The 16,025-nt window shown below is 56.5% G+C and overlaps 1 protein-coding gene across 1 annotated transcript; it reads right to left on the reverse strand.

Moving 5' to 3' along the window:
- Positions 1-3,366: 3,366 nt before the first annotated feature.
- Positions 3,367-13,205, reverse strand: BCAT2 (branched chain amino acid transaminase 2). Its single transcript, XM_087826811.1, has 11 exons — positions 13,118-13,205; positions 9,746-9,820; positions 9,206-9,406; positions 7,175-7,285; positions 6,967-7,086; positions 6,644-6,807; positions 5,185-5,327; positions 4,935-5,020; positions 4,565-4,705; positions 4,418-4,492; positions 3,367-3,780 (listed from the first exon to the last, which is right to left on the reverse strand). Exons 1-11 carry the CDS (start codon positions 13,139-13,141, stop codon positions 3,742-3,744), a joined length of 1,179 nt encoding a protein of 392 aa, XP_087682937.1. The 5' UTR covers positions 13,142-13,205; the 3' UTR covers positions 3,367-3,741.
- Positions 13,206-16,025: the final 2,820 nt, after the last annotated feature.

Consider the following 16,025-nt stretch of genomic DNA (forward strand, 5'->3'; position numbering starts at 1 on the left):
AAAAATCCACCAAACTGCACTGAGAAAACTTCAGGGGGATCTCCTGTTTCTGTCTGGGCTCTGGACGGGCAGGGGGTGATTCTCTGTTGAAAATTGTGTAACCACCGGACAGGCCAGGCTCACGTGGCCTGGGTATGAAGTCACACTGGGTGGCAGAGGCTTGCCCAGCTGGGCACCTGCTGGAATAGCGGTTGGACTGCTGATAGCCCCAGGGCATCCAGCCAAAGCAAAGGTCTCCACTCAGATATCAGAGGAAGTCTGGAATGAGGTCATAATCCAAAGTCACAAATGTGCGAGGGAGCTGGGCACGTGGCATATGCCAGCAGACGCTCAACGAGCCTGCGCGGCCCTGCCCGCGGTGACGGTAGTGTAGACTGTCAGAGAAAAACCACGGGTCAAGATCTTTTTTCAAAAATACGATCAGCCCTGCCTGGGCGGCTCAGTTGGTTGGAGCACTGTCCCCACCAAGAAGGTTTCGGGTGCGATTCCCTGTGGGGGGCGCATGGGAGACAACTGATCCATGTTTTGATGTTTCTCTCTCTCTCTCTCCCTCTCTCTCTAAAATCAATAAAAAGATAACTTTGGTTGAGGATTGAAAAAAAATATGATCAAATACACACGACATAAAATATACCGTCTGAACCATTTTTAAGTTCCAGTTTGGTAGTATTGAGTATATTCATGGTATTGCGCAGCCGATCCCAGGGCGTTTGGTCTCGCACCCCCGAACCCCACACCCGTCGAGCAGGGGCTCCCCCTCGCTCCCCGCCTCCCGGCCCCCGCTGCCTCAGCTCTGCTCCCTGCCCCGACGAGTTTTACTGCTTTAGATACTCCCTGTGAGCACAATCATACAGTATACTATGTGCCGTTGGATTTGGCAATGATTTTTTTTTATGACAGCAAAAGCACAGGCAACAAAAGTAAAAATAAATTGGGCTACATCAAAATTTAAAACTTTTACTGTAAACCAAAGGACACCGCCCGGCCGGGCGTGGCTCAGCGGCTGAGCGTCGCCCTGGGATCCAGGCGGTCGGGGCTCGATTCCCGGTCGGGGCACGTGCCCGGGCTGCGGGCTCGATCCATGACTCTCTCATCATTCATGTCTCTCTCTCTCTCTCCCTCTCCCTTCCTCTCTCTGAAATCAATAAAGATATATATTTTAAAAAAACAAAAACAAAGGACACACTAACAGTCAACCTGTGGAGTGGGGATATATATATATATATATGTCCTATTGGTTGTTTCTCCGGAGAACCCTGACTAAGCCAACACCACACTCTTCCCACAGCAGCTACACCACTAAATATTCCCCCTAACAGGGCACAGGGCTCTGTTTCTCCACGTCCTCGCCACTTGTTATTTTGTCGTGTTTTGTGATCACACTCATGCTGTTCAGTGTGAAGGGGCACCTCGTGGTGGATTTCGTTTGCATTTCCCTAATGATCAGTGATACTGAGCGTCCTCACCTGGGTACGCTGTATGTCTTACTCATGTGTATGTATATCTTCTTTGGAGAAATGTCTACTCAAGTCCTTTGCCCATTTTTTTTTAAAGTGAATTTATTTCATTTTTTAAATATATCTTTATTGATTTCAGAGAGAGGAAGGGAGGGGGAGAGATAGATAGAAACACTAAAGATGCGTCATTGATCGGCTGCCTCCTGCACGCCCCCGACTGGGGATCGAGCCCGCAACCCGGGCCTGTGCCCTGACCGGGAATCGAACCCAGATCACCTGGATCCTAGGTCCACGCTCAACCGCTGAGCCACACCCGGCCAGGCCTTTGCCTGTTTTTAAATCAGGTTATTTGGTGGTGGTTGTGGTTGTAAAAGTTCTTTATATATTCTGGCCATTAACCCTTTATTTGATATATGATTTGCAAATACTTTCTCCCACTCCATAGGCTGAATGTTATTGTGTCCCTTGATTTACGGTAAAAGTTTTAAATTTTGATGGAGTCATTTATTTATTTTTACTTTTGTTGGCTGTGCTTTTGCCGTCACAGCAGAGAAATCGTTGCCAAATCCAATGACACGAAGCTTTTCCCCTAAGACAAGCTTTCTTCTAAGAGCTTTATAGTTTTAGGTCTGACATTTAGGTCCCTGGTTTGAGTTCATTTTTGCATAACGTGTAACGTTAGGGTCCCCCTTCATTCTTTTGCATGTGGGTATCTAGTTTTCCCAGCACCATTTGTTGAAAAGATTACAGTGAAATCTTTTTATGTCAGGAGAGCTTTTGTGTATGGCCACAACTATTCACAGCTGTTTGTGTTCTTGGTAATGATTAATTTTAAATGATCAGCTTTCCTCTAAACAGTCACTGACTCCTTCCACAGCTAAAAATAGCAAGCCATGGCTTTCACTACGTTAATTTCCCCACACACTTAAACATTGATTGCAAATTTAATCAGTGAACTTTTAACCAACTCTAGTATCTCAAGTTCCTTTCAACGTGTCTCGAGTGAAGGGATTAAAAAGTGCTAATTGCCAGCCGTAAAAGCAATCACGAGTGCATGAAGTAATAACTACGTACAACGGCATATGGGCAATAAACTCATCAGGTGACCACCTCATAAGTTATATAAATGTCTAATCACTATGTTCTATATGTAAAACTAACGTAATATTGTATGTGAACTGTAATTGGAAAGGAACCCTCCAGTCCCAGGGGAGCCTCCAGCTGATCGAGGTCCTGGTTACACAGCTTGATTGAAACCTCTTAACAAAGCCTGAAGCAGAACCACCTGGTTAAGCAGCTCTGGATTCCAACCCTCAGAAACTATGCCAGATAGTAAATGTTTGTTATTTTAAGCTGTGGGGATTTGGGAGTAATTTGCCACACAGCACTAACTAATACACTGGCATCTGCACCCAGTTAGCTGGTGGAGAAGGGAGAAATGGCACAAAGGTCCCTGGGGTGGTAGCTGGTTCACCCGGGATGTGGTGCCTGGGAGTGAGGCCAGTTTCCTCTGCTGTGTCTCAGTAGCATCCTCAACTTTCAGTGCCTGGGGCTGTGGCACCCCCTGGTGGTCCAGAGCCTCCCAGGCCCAGCTGGTCCCAGGGTGTCGGGTATAAGTGCCCTATTAATCCTCCAACAAGCCTATGAGCGAGGTGCTATTAATATCTCCATTTTATAGATGGGGAAACTGAGGCCCAGAGAGGGATTCACTTTGCCCAAATCCACACAGTTACACAACAGAGTAGGTCCTTATCAGATATTTTTTCCATTGATTTTTAGAGTTGGGGGGAGTGGGGGGAGAGAGCATTGGTTGCCTCCTGCAAGCGCCCTGACCGGGCCTGGGGATCGAACCTGCAAGCCAGGTAATGCCCTTGACGAGTGGTTGCATCACTGGAGATGACAGCTAATGTCTTGTATTTGGCATTTTATTTCAAAATTCCAGCAAGAAGAAAAAATATCAACGGCAGCACTTGGGAGATCCGGTGTGAGAACGGAGAGGTGCGGAGTCGGGGGCCAAGGCGTAGACTTAACCCCTCAACACAGAGCAGCTGGGAATCCAAATCCCCCAGGCCTGAGGCGGAGCTGGGGCCCGGACGCCTGGGTCGGGCCCGTAAGGCTTTGGGAGCGTGGCGGCCACGCGGGGGCGCCAGAGACCCAGGCGCCCCGGCCGCGGCCTCTTATTTCATATTGCACTTCAGGTTGTCATTGGTAGGGAGACGCGGCTCCGGCAGGGACTAGGGCTAAGGCCGGTGGGCCCGAGGGTGGCCGGGCACAGTCTGCAGCGTCACACCCGGAGCATCCACTCGTGGGCCTTCGTTCCGTACTGCGGGACGACAGGGCGGAGCGTGAGCGGGGAGCCGCGCCGCAGCCCCGCACGGAGGCCCCAGGGCTCTGGGGAAAGTCCGTTGAAAAGCCCCATAGAGAGTGGAGAGAACCGCAGTTCAAGGTCCCGGGCCCGAGTTTACAGAGGCCGCGGGAAAGGCAGTTCTAGGTCCAGTGCCAGGAGCTGGGCCCAGGGGTCCCCAGGAAAGATACCTTGGCTCAGATGAATGGAAACACTTCTAGGGGCTTAGGAGGGGAAACAGCCCTGCGCCACAGAGGGGGCCCAGAGGATTGGAGGAGAGACTTCTCAGGCCAAACGGGTAGCCCAGGGCTCCAGGGGACCCAGGGGAGTGGGCTTCTGTGGCTTAAAGTCCCAGAGGCTGGTGGGAAGGGGAGGTCTCCCACCAGAAGGACACCCAGGGGCTGCAGAGGCTCAGGGAAGGGTCACTGGGCCCCAAGAAGTGCTCTAGGCCACAGAGGCTCGAGGAAAGCCCACTCAGGGGCCCAGAGGCCGGTGGGAGGGTCCATTAGCCTCTGGTGGGACTATTGGGGGAAGATGCTCTCAGACCAGAGGCTCGTGCGGCATGAACTTCTCTGGGAAAGGAGCACCCAGCCCGCCCCCAGCCAGCGCGCCTCACCTGGATTGCCTTCAGCTCCTTCTGGAAGCGAAGGATCAGCTCAGGCCCATTTTCCATGGTGGGAATGTGGAGGTCCTAGGAAGGAAAGCCCGTAAGGACTGGGCCCCTCCCCCATCCCCCCCACCTCCAGTGGCAGCCCTAGCTCACCTTGCCTTGGTACAGGATTCGATGCACAGGGCAGACCTGGCAAGCGGTGCCTGAGCCAAAGACTTCCCGGACCCGTCCCTCCCCCAAGGCTCGCATAACCTCCTTCATGGTGATCTTCCGCTCCACCACCCGGAACTCGCCCTGCAGGGCAAGAAACAGAGCACGAACCTGGTGGGCTGCCCTGAGCAACTGCCTCCCCCGCCCTATGGGTGGCGAGAAAGACAGGGACCCAAGGCGGGAGACAGACACCCAGAGAGGGGGACAGAGACAAGCCAGTGTGCCCCAGCCCCCACCCCAGCCCCAGAGGCCCTGGTCCCCCAACACAGCAGGACCCCGTCACTCCCACCACCGGAAGACACCGAGCCCTCACCCAGGTGCGAGCCAGGTCCAGCAGACTCTGTCTGACCACTCCAGGCAAGATGACACCATCCAGCGGGGGGGTCACCAGCTCCAACACTGGATCAGGTGCAAGGGATGGGGGCATCACCTCACACCCTCATTCATGCCCTCCCATCCTCTCAGGAGCTGCCCCACCCCAATCCCTGCAACCTGCCATCTGCTAGGAATCATCACACCACCCACCCCCACCAGGGCTTAGGTTGGGTCGTGGGTGGGCTCACCCCCATCCTCGTGGGTCCAGTAGACGAAGATGTTCATGGTGCCCACCTCAGTAAGCTGGTGGTCAGGCCCGTATAGCCAGAGGACCTGCTCACAGCCCTTCTTTTTCGCCTCCTGCTGCACAAACACCGTGGGCCCATAATTCCTGGTGAAGAACAACAAGGTTAGCGAGGGCGAGGGAGCCCCAGCGTGGCCCTGCTCCACCCCAGCTCGCAGCCTTCCTATGGCTCCCCAATACCCCCGGGACAGACTCCCTGGCCAGTCGCTTGGGGTCAAGGCTCTCAGTGGTCCATCCTTCCTCTCCCCACCCTATCCTTGTTTCCTTTTCTGGCATCACCTCCCTCATCCAACCCCTGAAGTGCCCTTCAAAACCCCTGTGATGTTACCTGCTCTACGAGGCATTTCCAAACCTCCTGGCCAGGTTCCAGGCCTTCTCTGGACTCCCCGATAAATCAGGCCACCTCCAAGATTTTCCATATTACTTTGTTTTAACACTGTCTCTCACCCAAAGCTGACCTCACCCCTCACCTGCTCACAAGCCTCCCATGGCGCCCATCACCCCTGGGACAAGATCAGAGCCTCAGTCTGGTGGTCAGGGCCTGGTCTGCTTTGTACCAGACTTATTTTTCTCCTCTGACAACTCCTGCCACTCTGCCCCTCCTCCCTGCCCCAAACACGTGGTCCCAGGATACAAAATTGTTTACCATCATTCAAACCCAGGGAGCCAGCTCCTTCCTACCCTTCAGACTCAGCTGAGGCGTCACTGTCACCACCTCCTCTGTGAAGACTTTGAAAGTGCCCCAGTCACTTCCATCAGAGCACATGCTGCCCTGGATATTGGGAGCCCCTGGAGGGCAGGGGCCAGATCCAACCCATCTGTGTCCCCAGCTTCACCTGGCACAGGGCCTACCCCCGGAAGACCTCAGAAGATGTGTGCTGGGAAGGACTTGAGTGAGCTCCCAGCTGTGACCACACCTGCTGTCCCAGCACACCTTACCCCACCCTCTGCCTCTGTCACCACCCAGCAGACCCTAAATGCCATCCTGAACCAAGGCCCTTGGTGATATAGACTGATGCAGAAATTCACACACAGGGTGATGGGCACTGGAGGCCCAGGGCCTAGGGGAGCTAGGTGGGGGAGGGGGCCAGCCCGGGGGTTCAGGGGAGGCTACCTGGGGGTAAGACCAATGAACTAAGTATAAAACTGTATTTCTGGAGGCTTCCAAGGGGCCAGTCCTGGTTTCCCCACTTACCTCCACCCAACACACCCCCTCCCCCCACCACACACACACCGCCCTAACCACCATGGTGCCAATGACATCACATCCCAATTTGTGGGCAGAGCTGTCCCCTAGAGAGGGCAATGAACATCCAAAGACACCCCCCAGAGCATGGGCGACCCTGAGTCTCACCTCCAGGGCACCAGACCCAAACTTGCCAGGTGGGAGCAGGACTACTTACCCGCCCAGCTTGCAGTCTCCGACCCCACCCATCCAGGCCCGGATGAACGTGGGGTCAGCCAGGAGGGAGACGGGGCTCATGGCATCTCCAGGGAAGTACGAGCCCACGGGGCAGAGGATTACATACAGGAGGGCTCTGGAGGAACTGGTGACACCTAGCGAGGGCTGAGATGGGCAGAAAGGAGCGTCAGGGACCCGGGAGTCCAGGCCTGCAGCCCCTCTATGACCCAGGAGTGGGGGTCCCCAGCATGTCCCTCTAGGATTCCCCTGCCCTGGGCCTGGTCCCCGGGCCCCACCCACCCCAGCACTGGAAGTGGGGCCCACCTCGTTCCCCAGGAACACGGGCCGCACGTAGAGGCTGGCGCCTGAGCTGTCGGGGACCCAGTCCTTGTCCACTTCCACCAGCCGGCGGATGCACTCCAGGAACTCCACCTTGTCGAAGCTCTGCACGGGATTCCCACAAGTCAGGGGCCCTGCGTGGCCCTCGCTGCACCCCACGCCCCCCGCCACCAGGGCGGCCAGGGCCCCTCACCGGCAGGCAGAGGCGCAGGGCCGAGCGCAGCATGCGGTCCATGTTGAGCCAGGGTCGGAAGAGGCGCACCTGCCGGTCGCCGCCTTTGAAGGCCTTCATGCCCTCGAAGAGCTGCGGGGACAGGTGGGCAGGCGGCTCAGAGACCTCCTCACACAGTTGGGAGGAGACAGTGAGAGACACCGAGACAGAGGCCGATACACAAGCCAACAGACAGAAGCAGAGATACAGAGCTGGGGAGAGACCACCCCACTGAGCACACAGAGAAGGAGGGAGAGAGACCCAGAGAGTCAAGACACAGAGACACTCGAGAAAGCAAAGGACAGAGACCAGAGAAGGCGTAACAGAGAGACCCAGACGCAGAGGTGCAGAGAGTGTGCTGTTCACGCCCTCTCCATGCTACTGGTACCATTTCTCAGGACTGATGATGGTGCTGGAGTTACGTTTTTAAGGAGTCCTTGTGTAGCCCTGGCCGGGTAGCTCAGTTGGTTAGAGCATCATTCCAATATGCCAAGGTTTCGGGTTCAATCCCTGATCAGGGCACATACAAGAATCAACCAAGGTCCTGGCTGGTGTGGCTCAGGTGGTTGGGCATGATCCCATGCATGAAAGGGTCTCGGGTTTGATTCCCAGCCAGGGCACATACCTAGGATGCAGGTTCGATCCCCGGTAGGAGGCCCTCTCACATCGCTGTTTCTCTCTTTCCTGCTCTCTCCCTTCTCTCTTTAAAAACCAATAAAAAATCTTTAAAAAAATAAAAAGCATACGTTTTGTATCCCAGGGCCTCCGAACCCTTTCATCTGCACTCACTCAACTGAAGAAGTGCTGGGTGACAGAGAGCTGGAGGACAGAGAGCTAACTAAATGGTAGCCTCCAAAAACCCCCTTCCTGTGGTCATAACCCCCTGACTGTCCATCCTTAGTATCTAACTGCTGCCAACCAGTTAGCACAGAACTGACTGGTTCTGGTCAAATGTCCAGAGTAGGTGGGGGGGAAAACCCTCAAAATTCTTAAAAGAAAAAAAAAAACATGCCCAATGTCCCAGAACCATGCCCAAAGGAACAAAAATTACTCAAACTACAAACCAACGACTAGACCTGTACTATACGCCCAATCAAATCTCATCACAGCTAGAGTCTCCTCCAGGAAGTCCTTGCTTTCAGCCATAGCTTTAAGTCACAAGCCAAAGGCCACCCAGATAGCTCTCTTCACAGGCCCCTTACCAAGCCCTGCAAGGCCAATCTGCCTCCCGAGACCCCATACAGGCACAGCCCCATGGACAACCGGGTCTCCTGGCCAAACCTCTGGGCATCCTCCTCAGCCCTCCCTGCCCTTCTCTCGCCCTGCCTGCCAATCCCTCGTATCCCTGAATCTCTCTGTCCCATTCCTTCCTGCCCCTCCCCAGCTCTAGCCCCAGCTCAGGCTTCCCCGTCTACCTATTTTTTCCTACCCTGACCTTCGCTCCAGCTTGGCCTCCGGTCTCCCCGCTCCAACTCACCCTGCACATGTTCTGACAGGTCTCATGCACCCGGGGCTATCCTTGTTCCACACCTGCTCAGAGCCGCCCTGGCTACCAGCGCCTCTGACAAGGTCCTGATGACATCCTCAGCCTCCGCCACCACATTCCAATGTCACAATTCCCCCAAGTATGTGAGGCCCTTCTTTGTACTATGTCTCTGTACTGGCTGTCACCTCTCCCTCTGACACCCTAAGTTCTCCTCTTTGCCCACACAGACCCCACTTTCTTTCAAGTTAGAGGCAGAATTAGGTCTCTCTGGCCTCTATCAGAGCTCAGATCACACTAACTTGTAACCAAACTGTGGGGTTTTCAAGTGAAGGAACGGGATCTGCTCATCTCGGGGACCCCAGCATCATCCAGCACAGGGCCTGGAACATGAGTAGCCTCAGAGAACAGATGGTAAGTACAGGGAAAGAAGAAACACACAAGCAGCAGACTCAGGAAGGTGGACCCGGCAACAGACACAGCAAGAGGGAAGAGATCGGAGAGAGGGGGGTAGATGTGGGCCATGCCACCTGCAGTGAGTAGTGGAGAGCAGAGCAGGCCGGGTGCAGTGTGAGGTTCTGGAAGGGCTGGATTCTAGGGTGGCTCCAGCCCTTCTCAGTCCACTCCACCATCAGCATGTGGTCAGTGAATGTCTTCCCAAACACCAGGGGCTCGCTGGGGTCAGGCTTCTTCTGAGGCTTCTGTGTCATTTCCAGCTGCAGGTCGGCAGCCTGAGAAAAGAAAAAGAATCCTGGAATCTGGCCACACCCTCCAAACTGGAAAAAAAAACATACAAAAAACTACAACTCCCATGAATCAATGGGGCAAAAGACCCAAAGAGAGGGTCTTGTGGTTCCAGAGGCTTCTGGGACATGCAGTTTCAACTCTTTCCCACAACCTGATGGTGGGCAATCAGGCTATCCCGTCGCTGCCCACCTTGACTTTTGAATGTTGGACCTTTAGGAGATTCCCAAATCCTACCCCAGCCCCCTCCTTCCTCAGATCCAGTAGTTCAGCCCCCCAGCCCCTTCCTCTTCCTTGGGATCCAAAAGTACAGTCTCTCCTTTTACCTTGAAGCTGGATGAGGCATATCTTCTGGGGCCAAACAGACGCCAAGGGACAGGGAGAAGTTTTCGGGCCCAAATCTGGGGATGGGGACAGAAGAAAGGTGGTGAGGCCACGAGAGAGAAAGCAGAAGGCCCTGGCAAGTCCTTTGCTGCCTCCTTCACTTGGGAGGTACCCCTGGCCTATTCTGTCACAGGCCCAGAGCACTCTAACAGGGCATGTGGCTGCGCCAAGCCTTTTTCCTCTGTCCTGACCAGCATGTAGCAGGAGGGGATCCTGAAGGAGGCCAAGTCCCTCCCTGCCCCTATAAGCACCATCCCTAGAAAGAGCTGGGTCTGCTTCCCTTCCCTCCTCCATGCTGGGGCAAAGTCAAACACACAGGCACCTCCCACCAGAGGGAACTTTGGCCCCAGCCCTGAGAGCAGTTCAGACAGAAGACGACAAGGGAAAGTACAGGTAAGTGAAGGCCTCGCTGGGGGGCTCAAATCCTGATTAGAGTGGGGGACAAATGTCATGCTTCCCCAGGACCCGGGATCTATACCCTCAGCTCTCTCCTCCCTTACACCCAGGGGTCCAGGCCCCCAGCCTCTCCTCCCTCAGGCCCAGGAGTCCAGGCCCCCAGCCCCTCCTCCCTCACACCCAGGAGTCAAGGCCCCCAGCCTCTCCTCCCTCACACCCAGGAGTCCAGGCCCCCAGCCCCTCCTCCCTCACACCCAGGAGTCCAGGCCCCCAGCCTCTTCCTCCCTCACACCCAGGAGTCCAGGCCCCCAGCCCCTCCTCCCTCACACCCAGGAGTCCAGGCCCCCAGCCTCTTCCTCCCTCACACCCAGGAGTCCAAGTCCATATTCTTTCAGAGTATTAGATCTACTGAATTCTGATTACTAGAAGTCCCCAGCCCCACACTTTGGACACCATTGATTCTAATTCCCTTCAGATCCCAGGGTTGAGGGGTAGCCACGTGGACCTGGAGGCCACCCTAGTCAGCCATGGACACTATCCAGATGAACACTTCTCTGCGGTCCTGCCCAAGGCCAGCAGGAGAGAGCAGGTCTGGCTGTGTCCAGCAGGGTGGCCTCTGCCCAGTGTTCCTGGGCCTCACAGTGCCTCTTTCCCTGGCCTAGTGGGAAGGCAGCTGGGTCCTGAGACTGGGAGAGATGATAGCCTAGCCTGCTCCTGCCCTGCGAGCCGGGTGAGCTGACACCAATCCGTGAGAATGGATGTGAATGGCAGCGGTGACTGATCAGCAGGTGAGTCACGGGGAGAGGGGGGCTGTGGGGCTTCCATGTCCTAAAATCTGGGCCTTGAAATCTGAGGAGTAGCCCTGGGTAGTGTGGAGCCACCGGCTTCTGGGACGTTAGGGTGTTGCTCCAAAACGTGCCTCTAGGTGGCGATGTGTAGCCCACATAAGCCTGTGGCCATGCTTCCGCCCAGGAGGGAACAGCACAGCCGCAGTCCCCAGACGCAGGGCAGAGACAGCCAGCATCTGGGCAGGACAGCAGCCCTCAGAGGGAAGCGGAATAGAAAAGAATAAAAGAGTAAGAGACGGAAGAGCAAGAATGAGAAAAAGAGCCAGAGAAATAGAAAACACAAACTTGAAAGAATGGAAAACAAGCCCAAGAGATGACGAAATAGATATGGAGAGAGACTGAGAAAAGAGCCAAGAGGGAGAGAAACTCAGGGCAAGTCAAGGGTGGAGAAATCAGGAAAAAATGCTGAGAGTGGGATAAAGAGAAGCAACGAGAGAACCAGGAAAAAGGAAAGAGAGGAAGACCAGACTTCAGCCACAAAGCACAAAGTGAAAGGGAGACCCAAAGGAAGGCTGCAAGAGACAGAATGATGCCAAGGCCTGGAGAGAAACTGTCAGTGAGGCTTAGAGAGAGAGGTATCCAGGACAGAGAGGAAAACAAGGGCAGAAAAACACACCCACAAGGCAGAGAAGTGCTGGGCACAGTGTCCAGATAAGAAATCTGTGCTGTTCTTAGAGTCCCTGGGAGAAGCTGCCTTCACCCTCCCAGGACATTTCTCTATGGGCAGGAGTCTCGCCTCAGCTGAGAGAAGGTGCTCCACCACCTGACCCCCCAAACCATAGGGACTGGTCCCAAAGGAGACTCTCAGGTGGTAGATGGGCATTTGGGACAAAGAGTGTAAAAGTATGGGGGCTATTTAAGAAATGAGGAAGGTTGGGGGGGTGCACAGGGCAGGGTTCTGTAACATTATGCGGCCTCCATGTGCCTCATTACAGCCCAGTCTGTCCCCACCACAGTCCAGGACTGTCTCCCAACGTGGCCCATGAGTGTCACAATCAAAGCCCAGGGTTGTCCATATCATAGTCTAGTACCGTCTTTCACACATCAGGCCCGCCTCCACATCACAGCCCAGGAAGAGGCCCTGTCATAGTGCAGTGCCATGCCTGCATCACCCAGGGACTGTCCCTATCACAGCCCCAAACTTCCTTGTCACAGCCCAGGACTGACCCCTTCACATGTAGAACTGTCCTATTATAGCCCAGGACTCTCCCATCAGACCAGAGCTGTCCTATGACAGTTCAAGACTCTCCTCCACAGCCCAACCCCAGGCTGTCCCTGTCACTGCCCACGACTGTCCCACCAGATCCCCAGGAGTGCCCTAGCCATAGCTGTCTTCATCAGCAACTGAGACTCCGAGAAAAAAAAACACCTGCCCTGCTCTCCATCACGCTGGGCTAAGTAACCCAGACACAGGTCCCAAGGTTATGTTGTAGCTCTCAAGGGTTGTAATGACCCCCCCTTCTTGGAGTTGTTACTGTTCCCTTCCCCACTGAGAAACCTCGTTCTCTAAAATCACAAACTGCTGGTTGTCATCATATCAGCAAGAATGGACTATCTCAGTCTTGCCTGGAGTATCCGTCACTCTGACGACAACGAGCTGCCTCGATTTCCAACCCAGGTGCGGAGCTTCAGATAAGGGGTTTCGGGGACACGACAGTCCACATCTATCTTAACTCCTTAGTTCCAAGAAGATAGGGTCCCGAATCCAATTCCCTGTCCAGGCCTGAGGATGAACTCTGCGCCCTTCATCCCACCCCTCCCCTATAGGTACTGGGAGCCCCTATCACGGTGCCTCCACCCGCCGACGGGTCCCTTCTGAACCCCACCCAGGCCCCTGCCTCTCCCATTACTGCCCCCTCCTCCACGTTTCCCTTCTCGGGCCTCCAGTCCCGGCCCCCTTCCCACCAATTAAGTTCCCCCACCGCCCACTAAAGCTCCCGGGTCCTTTCCAATGGGGCCCCTCCTCCTGGGCGCTCCGCGGCCGCACCCGAGCGCCGGGGCTGCGGGCGAGCGAGAAGGGCGCCCCCCGCGGGCTCCTCCAGCCCCAGCGCGGTGCCGCCCCGAACCCACCTGCCCCAGCGCGGCCGCCGCCATGGTCGTCGCGGCGGGTGACTGTGCCCGCCTCAGATGCAGACGTTACGGCCCCGCCCGGTCCACGCCCCCTCCCACCCGGCGCCCGGGACTTCCATGACTACCCTGCGCCTCTCGCAGACGGCCCCGGCAGTGCGCATGCGCCGGCGAGCCTCCGCCGCCCCCGAGCGAATCGCCATCCTCCCAGCCCCCCGCTCGGGCGCGTTCCAGCCACGCGGATGCTGTGCCCGGGGCGTGCGTGCGCGCTGGCAAAGGTGCGCGTTCACAGGTTCCGCCACGGAGCGCGAGGGAGGAACAGCAGCCCGAGGTTAGAGAGGAAAGGCCAGGACCTCCGCAGATCTCGGTCCCTAACTTGGTGGGAAGGAAAAGCACCCTGCGCACGTCGGCGGGCGCAGGTCCCCTAAATGAATGGGGGGAAGACTTCGGGAAGAGGCCTCTGAGGAGGGTGGCAGGTAGGGGTGAAGGGTTGCAGTCCGAAACCTGCCTGAATAGAGCTCTTCTCTCCAACGAGAACCTATGTATTCTTTCTAACTTTTTACGAGATAAAAACACAAACGGCTCACCAGGCCTCCTTCCAGTCCCTTTCATCAGAGGGGCCTGAAAATTTTCAATCCTCCAATTTATCAGTGAGCCTCTAAGAATAATTCCTGGAGCAGGATCGCCTGGTTAATCCGCTTCCCGAGCGCCTCCCCAGCTCAGGAACCCCGGAGGCAGTTGGCTATTCGCTCTGGGTCACTGTGCCGCCCAAACCTTCCGCGCTCAGAGTTCCCTCAACCCCTGCATCCAGGTCACTGTGACCCCAAAGTGTTGTTCCCGCCGTACCCTCAACTCCGGCCCTGAGCCACTGTGCCTCCGTAATTCTACTCTGGGACACTGAGTCCCCAAATTCTGTCCCCCAGCTCTAACAGCCACAGGCCCAGGCAGTGAAATTCCGAACGTTCCTCCCGCGGGGTGTCTTCCTGTTTTTTTACCCTCGAGCCTCGCCACCCTGCCTGGGGCTGCAGGGGTGTGGCGCCCGCGAGACCGCTCGGGGCCCCCTCTGCCAATCAGGGTGCCGCACACCCCCCGCCGCGGCCAATCCTCGGCAGCCGTGCGGCTCCACCCCCTCACCTGGGGAACACCCCCCGCCCGGGCCCCGCGCCCCACCTGGGGGAATCCGGGTCAGTCCACCCGCGCCGAGGAGCCCACGCCCTCCAGCCTCCTACCCGCCCCGTTTGCTCCCCCAAACCCAGGAGTCCGGAGCCGGGCTCCCCTCTCGGTCCCAGGAGTCTCTATGCCCAGCCACCCCCCTGCTCCCCAGGCAGCGGGGCCGAAACTCCTTTCCCCTGAGGCCAAGAAGAAAGGGGAGACCCTTTGGCTCCCCCCCCTGCATTATCTCCTAATTAGGACTTAATTTGCTCTCCCCTGAGGGCCTTTCAACTGGGGCGCTGGTGAGACCGACCTGCCACTTTTCCCTGGAGCCCCTGGCGAGAGGCTCCTGCCGCAAGGTCTGCTGGGAGTTGCAGTCCCTTGGGTCCGGGCTGGGGGGCGGGGGTGGGGGGGGCGGTGTGGCAGGACTCCTAAAGGATGGAAAGCAAATGTAACGATGCCCTCCTCCTTTTGGCAGCAAATTGCTTTTGCGGGAACCTGTGGGTGGTTTGGCACGTTGCTAAATGGGCTTCACGTCTGGAGCTGGGGCTGCACCTGAGGCGGGGGGCAGCGACTGGAATCTGGGAGCCTGAGTTTGGAATGGGAGAGGCCTAGTCAGGGGAGCCCAAGTGGAAATGGGGCGAATCAGGAAGGGATGGCAGGGGCTCCCCTGGGGGTGCCCCACCTGGCCTTGCACCTGTACCCCAGCTCCTCACCCCCAGTCACCAGCAGCTCCAGGCCTGTGCAGAAGCTGGCCTCCGGGGCCAGGGACACCGCGGCAGCGCCCACCTCTGCTCGCTGGCCCATGCGGCCCAGGGGCTGGGGAGAGACCAGGGGAAAGAAGAGGTCAAGAGGAGCCCTCACCTGGCATCCACACACCTAACCACCTGGCCCTGGCCTCCGCTCCCTCCTGGGCCATAGTGCCCTCTGGGACTGTGGCCTCTGGGTCAGGTGTTGAGGCTGCCAGCTCCTCCCACAGTGGGGTCCAGATGTTTCCTGGGAGATACTGGGGGAAGGGAGGAGAGAGCATCAGGTGGGTCTGCCCCAAACACTGTGCCTCGGGCTCTCCCCCATCTTCCCAGTTCCCCCAGGAGGCTCTCAGTCCCTGTGAAGCTGCTCACCAGTTGACTCAGACACCATAGTGACTCTCATCCAGGGCCGAGGCCTTGGTCATAACTGTCAGTGCCCCCTGCAGAAGACGGGGCCAGAGAAAGTTCAGCCCAGGGAATGCAAAGCTCATCCGCGTCCTCTTTCCCAACCATGGGGGTGCAGCAGGGCCATCAGAATGGGGAAATTGTGCACTCCCTGCAGGCTACGTTGGGAGGCAGCACGTTGTTTCTTGGGAGACATTTATCTGAGACCCCTGGGGGGCCAGTAGGGAGGGAAGGAAGCAGCAGGGTACCCTGATGGCCTACCTTAGTGGCCACATAGGGAACTGTCTGGGACTGGCCAAGCTGGAGATGTTGATGGCATTCCCCCGGCTGTTCCACAGGTGCGGGAGGGCGAGCTGGGGAGACAGGAAGCAGAGTAAGCCGCCCAAGGCCCTGGATCTCCCCCAGTCCCCAGCAACACATCCTGATGTCTGGGACAATGCCCATCTCCCTGGTGTGTTCACTAGTTGACCTCGGGGCAGCATCCAGAGCTCCAGGGCACACCTTGGCTCACCCCAGAGTCTCTGGATCTCAGCACTTAAGGAATCTCTCCAAGTCGGAAAGGGATTTTTCTCTATGTCTCTTCTTCTGTCTCCACCCACCTTGGT

Source organism: Miniopterus natalensis, chromosome 18 (genome assembly GCF_054644295.1).
Source record: "Miniopterus natalensis isolate mMinNat1 chromosome 18, mMinNat1.hap1, whole genome shotgun sequence".
NCBI lineage: Eukaryota > Metazoa > Chordata > Mammalia > Chiroptera > Miniopteridae > Miniopterus > Miniopterus natalensis.

Bases quoted from the DNA above. Each gene is read 5' to 3' on its own strand.
- BCAT2 (XM_087826811.1), bottom strand. From the start codon at position 13,141: ATGGCGGCGGCCGCGCTGGGGCAG. The intron at 9,407-9,745 runs GTAAAAGGAGAG...TTCTTTTCTCAG, and splicing joins ATGCCTCATCCAGCTTCAAG to GCTGCCGACCTGCAGCTGGA. The intron at 7,286-9,205 runs GTGGCATGGCCC...CTGTCCCCGCAG, and splicing joins CTCTCCACTACTCACTGCAG to CTCTTCGAGGGCATGAAGGC.